Here is a 5,424-nt window from a genome sequence, read left to right on the forward strand (position 1 = left end):
TGGAAATTAATATGGCCCGCAGGTCGAATTATTCTTGGCATCACTGACATAAGCTAATGGCGTAATATTTGAATATTTAATGTAAAAAAAAAATCGAACCCTTTTTTTGGGGTCCCTATCAAGTGGGGCCGGGAGGGACTTTCAAATTCTTCCTCCTCATCACCCACCCTAGCTACGCCACTGCCACGTTCAATATGTAGAACGAAACATTCTTGTTCTGCACAAACTCAGGACAAACAAATCTGGATATTATTTAGCATTTAGACAACAAAATGCTTATGCATTTGTTGCGTTTTTCTTTTGCCCTTGTTAACTGCAGTGTTTCTCAAATGTCCACTTGCGATAACCTCCAAAGACAAACAAAAAAAATCGAACTTCCCCCCTAGGGCCGGCTAAAGGGGGGGGGGGTTCTTGGGCAGCGCTGTAAGTTTGCTCGGCAATGTTCCTGTATTCTGAGTTTCACAAATTATTTCTTCTAGCGTCTAGTAAAAAGCGCAGATAAAACTAAGCTAATTTAGAAATTGACTAGAGGGGCAGGAACTGATATTTTGATAGACATTGTTTGCATTAGTGATTTAACTCTTTCTCCCCGTGATTACCCCCATGAGCCGAACTGTTCATTTTGTTTATTTATAGCTCACTTCCCTGTTATGATTTAGCTTCTAGAACTTTGTGTAATCAGAAAATATTTTATTTGGTATAGAATCAAACAGCAATGCATTCTCTTTTTACATAACAAGATTTTATGTTTATAGAAATCACACATTAATTTAATGGGGTCAAATCAACGATGGTATCATCAAAAAGGAGCGAAAAAAAAATAACATAACTATTTTTTTAATCCACGTAAGATCATACACTGGTTTAGCAACAAGGCTTTCAGCAGGCTATTTAAATCTTGCAAACGACATGGTAATAACGAGCGTCCGTCACCCGTAGGAAATTGATCGTTCTGTGTACAATATATGTGTTAACTCTAGAATAGCTGTAACGAAGAAGTATTAATTTATAAAGTTTTCTTGACAAAAACAAATACGTGTTGAGTCCAACTTGTTGCCACGACTGTTACAATACCTCATCGACCACTTACTCAGCTTAAAAAAGACGTTACTTAATTAAATGATTTACATTTTTAAGCCTTTGTTATACTAATGCAAAGCTCAGTTTTTGTAGTCATATACTTATATAGCCGTGGCTGAGCGGTAAAGCGCTTGGCTCCCGAACCGGAAGTTCTGTGTTCGAATCCTGGTAAAAACGTTGTTTTTTTTTGGCCGCCCATCAGTTCACCCAGGTCTAATGGGTACCTTAGTTGGGGAAAAGTAAAGGCGGTTGGTCTTTGTGCTGGCCACATGACACCCTCTAAAAGCGTAGTCCAAAGAAACAGATGACCTTTACGTCATCGACCCTATTGACCGCAAGGCCTTAAAGTGGAACCTTACTTATAAAGGGACTTTATAGTCACAATACAAATTCAACACAACTTTCTGTCCTTCCAATAAAATAAAATGCATTAATACCTCCCTCTTAGCATGTCGCCCCTCCCTCTTTGTTCCCTGTGGTGAGCCCCACAGTTTGAGAAACGCTGCTTTAATGTTTGGTGGGTCCTATGAATGCAAATATCAGTATTTGTGTTTATTTGGTAATCAGTTATGCTAATGTAACTGGTAATATACTCAAACTTTTTTTTTGATCAATGCCTATCCACGTTTATTTTTGGACTACACCACAAGTTTATTCCCAAGTAATATTCAAAATTTACATTAGACTAAATACACTAACTTATTAATTCACACGGGGACATTTTCTAGCTTATTCCTAGATATGTATAAACACTAAATCCCTGTCTGTTGGCCTACGATTATACCTTTTTGTGTGTGAGAGAGAGTGTGTGTGAGTGTGTGTGTGTGTGTGTGTGAGTGTGTGTGTGTGAGTGTGTGAGTGTCTGTGTGTGTGTGTGTGTTGTCTCAAAAAGCATTCTGATTATGGTTTTAATCAATTTTTTTTCATTTGACATCATCGGAAGTACCTTTCGTATGTAAATCTTCGGAATCATATGTCACCCAAGTTTGTTTTCATTTTTGTTAGATTATAAAGGAAGCTAATCTAACAGTACTACACTGAGCAGATAAACCAATATACCTCATTCACCAATCGTAAATAAACAACATTGAGCCACGTGTTTCCCAATCTCTTCTTTACAGTTACAACCTAATTTGATTCAACAATGGTTATCACGTGACAGTTGTTCTTTTCGTTGTTTTCTCAATGGTAATACGGCCATTCGTTTTTGGTGAATAAGGTAAAGTGTATTTACTCTGTAGATGTTGCAAAGAGAAAACATGGTCTCTCGAGACGCGAAAGCCACAGACAGGAAGATTTATTCTATACTATATGTTTCATTTCCTATCACCTCGTCATAACATGCTACTTTTCGCAGAGATATCCAAGCGTGTATTTATGAGTCTCAAGGGAACATACATCATCGGCCATGTTCCAATCAAAATCTCTCCACAGAGCAAGACAATTCTCTCCCTTTATTTCGCTTGGCTCATTTGGAGACCATTTGAAGAAGGTTACTGTCCCATTATTACGACTATTGGTCCAGAGCCCCTCATGACCTTCGTCTGTACCTGAGATTAAAACTGCATAATAAAGGGGATACTGTTTTAAGAAATTGTTCACGAATCGCCATTCTTCAAGGTCTTCAATTTCAGCAAGAAAGCCTCCGTGTTTAGTGCAAGCGAAGGTGGCTGTTGAGGACGCACGAAGAGTTGATTCTTTTGGCAAAAAATATGTGTGTCCATTGTAAAGTGAGGATTCAAAGAACAACGTTTTTATGGCTGCTTCGTTTATTTCCTCTATAAGATCTTGAATAAATTCTGTTGTGTATTTAAGCTGATCTTGTAACGTCTTTATATCCTTGGTGTTTGTTTCAACCACAACATTGTTTTCTTTTAATTCTTTAGCAAGATGGCCGATATCGTAAATCCTTTGTTTATTTTCTAGCTGGCTATTTCTTAACTGTGAATAAACAGAGTTTATTGACATCTCCTTCAGAGCTACATTTACTGACGATGAAACAGTCACAGGTTGCCAAGACAGACTCATACCATTGGCATCGCATTTGTATTCGCCAGCCATGGAAAATATTGGATACTCCCACTGCATACACAAGTAGGATTCGCCACTGATGGATAAGACGCCGCTGCCTAAGCCGTCCTGATCGAAAAGAAGAACAGATTTGTTCATTGTTGTGATAATGGCTACCGCGTGAGCATCGGACTTGTTGACATCTGTGGATCGAGTCAGGACAATGGAGTTCAAAAATATCATTTTACCGGAAGTTTCAGGGTCGACACTACAATTGACTATCAAATGTCGAGTAGTACCAGACTCGATCAGTGTCGGTTCTGCAATCAACTGCAAAGCTTGGACTGTGAAAAAATAGAATAACATACATTATTTTTTTTTAATTCTTAAACGAATTACGTATTTTATATTTTATAGAAGTATTTGTTAATATAAAGAATCCAATTTTGTCTTATAAAGTGCGTACATTCTTTTAAAACATACGCTCTACATATGGTCATGTATTAACTAAGTAGTATATTTTAAACGAAAACTTAAAGTCAAAAAAAAATCAAGGGTTTTTGTCTGCTTTAGGAAACTTATTTCGTGCTTTAATGATATAATTGAAGAAGGGTTTTTGTCTGCTTTAGGAAACTTATTTCGTGCTTTAATAATATAGTGGAAGAAGGGTTTTTGTCTGCTTTAGGAAACTTATTTCGTGCTTTAATGATATAATTGAAGAAGGGTTTTTGTCTGCTTTAGGAAACTTATTTCGTGCTTTAATGATATAATGGAAGAAGGGTGTTTTGTCTGCTTTAGGAAACTTATTTCGTGTTTTAATGATATAGTGGAAAAAGAAGCACTTACAAAGATTCATCCTAGCATACGGAACAAAGAAAGTTTCTATTTGACTGTAATAGTTCAGTGCTTTATGTATTATCGCCACTTTACTTTTTATAACTTTGTCCTGAAGTGTCACTAAATTTAGTGACTTTACCAATCGTTTTTCTCTAGTAGTGATAGAAAGAGTCAGAGAGGCGGAGTGCGAGAGACAGAGACACAGAGAAAGACAGACGGACAAAAAGAGAGAGAAATTTAAACCTACCTTGAATTGTCAACCAGAATACATGCACCAAAACAGTACCAATTTCTAGCTTCATTCCTGAATACAGGTATTTCGGACATATTTACATTAGCACGTATTTTTACCAAATACTTACATATTTTTACAATTATTAAGCAAATCAGTGAAAATAAGTAAATACTTGCATAGGTTTTATTTAACAGATAAGATTAAAAACAAAACATAAAACATCAAAAGTTTGAATCTATTTTGAAAATCAAAGTATTTAAACTAACGTTTATTAGAATATCTAAGTAACAAAATCTATTGTTTAGAAAGAAAAAAAGGAATTTAAACCTTTTAGTAGACACTGATACTCACTGATTGAACTAACTTTATCGTACGTGATGGTTGGTATTGCTATAGAGTTAGAAATGTATAGTTCAGGCATGTATAGTTCACTTTAATTAAAACATCAAATGGCATTTGTCCTTGTGACACTTTTAAATGATTTTATCTTATGATATCCCTGTCCACCGACTGTTGCCATGATTGCTTCACGCTTCAGTTCTGAAGTGTGTCCTGTCAAATGCCGTGATACCATAAAGATAGGCTAAGTACAGTGTACGTCATTCAAATTGTAAACACTCTCTGGCAAACCTGGCATACATAGTGAATTTGGAGACTGTATCAGGACTGTTGTCGGGATAGTTTGCAGGCCAACTCTTTGAATGTCTTCAGTGTCAGACACTTTGTCTTACCATTTAACATTCAGTATGTTTCTCAGCGATATCTTGTAGGAGGTGGTTTATGTTTTTACATTGTTGTTAGTTGTTGTTTTTTTGGCCTGTCTTGGGTTTTTGCTAGTAAAGATTTCTTTTTTTTTTTTTTTTTTTAGCGGCCCCCATAAGGGGAAAAGACGCTATTAGGTTTGTGCTAAATGTCCGTCTGTCTGGCTGTCTGTCACACTCAGATCTCGAAAACTAGAAGAAAAATTTAAAATATTATTTCACCATGAGGTGCGGCTTGAAAAGTTTAGGTGCAACGGCAACTTTTGGTAACCATGGCACTTAGATTTGATCAACCCCAAGGTATATTACAATAAGAAAAGACCGAGGAAGAAATGGGAAAAAAATGTAAAACAAATATATTTAATAGAAACAGTAAGTCTCGTGGGGGAGAAAAACTATTTTAATTTATATTTTGATTAATTAAAGGCGACTGATTTGCCATTTATTTACTTTTTCTTTTATCATGCTTATATCAACCCACTCTGTTTGTTTACCATGTTT

General features: G+C 36.1%; 1 protein-coding gene across 2 annotated transcripts; it reads right to left on the reverse strand.

The window, feature by feature from the left end:
* Positions 1-2,360: 2,360 nt before the first annotated feature.
* LOC106061663 (uncharacterized) lies at positions 2,361-4,624 on the reverse strand. 2 transcript variants are annotated; one of them, XM_056025309.1, is made up of 3 exons: positions 4,514-4,624; positions 4,175-4,231; positions 2,361-3,434 (listed from the first exon to the last, which is right to left on the reverse strand). In XM_056025309.1, exons 1-3 carry the CDS (start codon positions 4,581-4,583, stop codon positions 2,425-2,427), a joined length of 1,137 nt encoding a protein of 378 aa, XP_055881284.1. In that variant the 5' UTR covers positions 4,584-4,624; the 3' UTR covers positions 2,361-2,424. The 2 variants fall into 2 exon arrangements, with proteins under 2 accessions (XP_055881284.1, XP_013075312.2); XM_013219858.2 differs by having other exon boundaries at positions 4,490-4,599.
* Between the last annotated feature and the right edge of the window lie 800 nt (positions 4,625-5,424).

Source organism: Biomphalaria glabrata, chromosome 4 (genome assembly GCF_947242115.1).
Source record: "Biomphalaria glabrata chromosome 4, xgBioGlab47.1, whole genome shotgun sequence".
Taxonomy (NCBI): domain Eukaryota; kingdom Metazoa; phylum Mollusca; class Gastropoda; family Planorbidae; genus Biomphalaria; species Biomphalaria glabrata.

Bases quoted from the DNA above. Each gene is read 5' to 3' on its own strand.
- LOC106061663 (XM_013219858.2), bottom strand. From the start codon at position 4,583: ATGCCTGAACTATACATTTCTAACTCTATAGCAATACCAACCATCACG. The intron at 4,232-4,489 runs GTTTAAATTCCT...ACCTGTATTCAG, and splicing joins GTATCAGTGTCTACTAAAAG to GAATGAAGCTAGAAATTGGT. The intron at 3,435-4,174 runs GTAGGTTTAAAT...ATTTTTTCACAG, and splicing joins ATTCTGGTTGACAATTCAAG to TCCAAGCTTTGCAGTTGATT.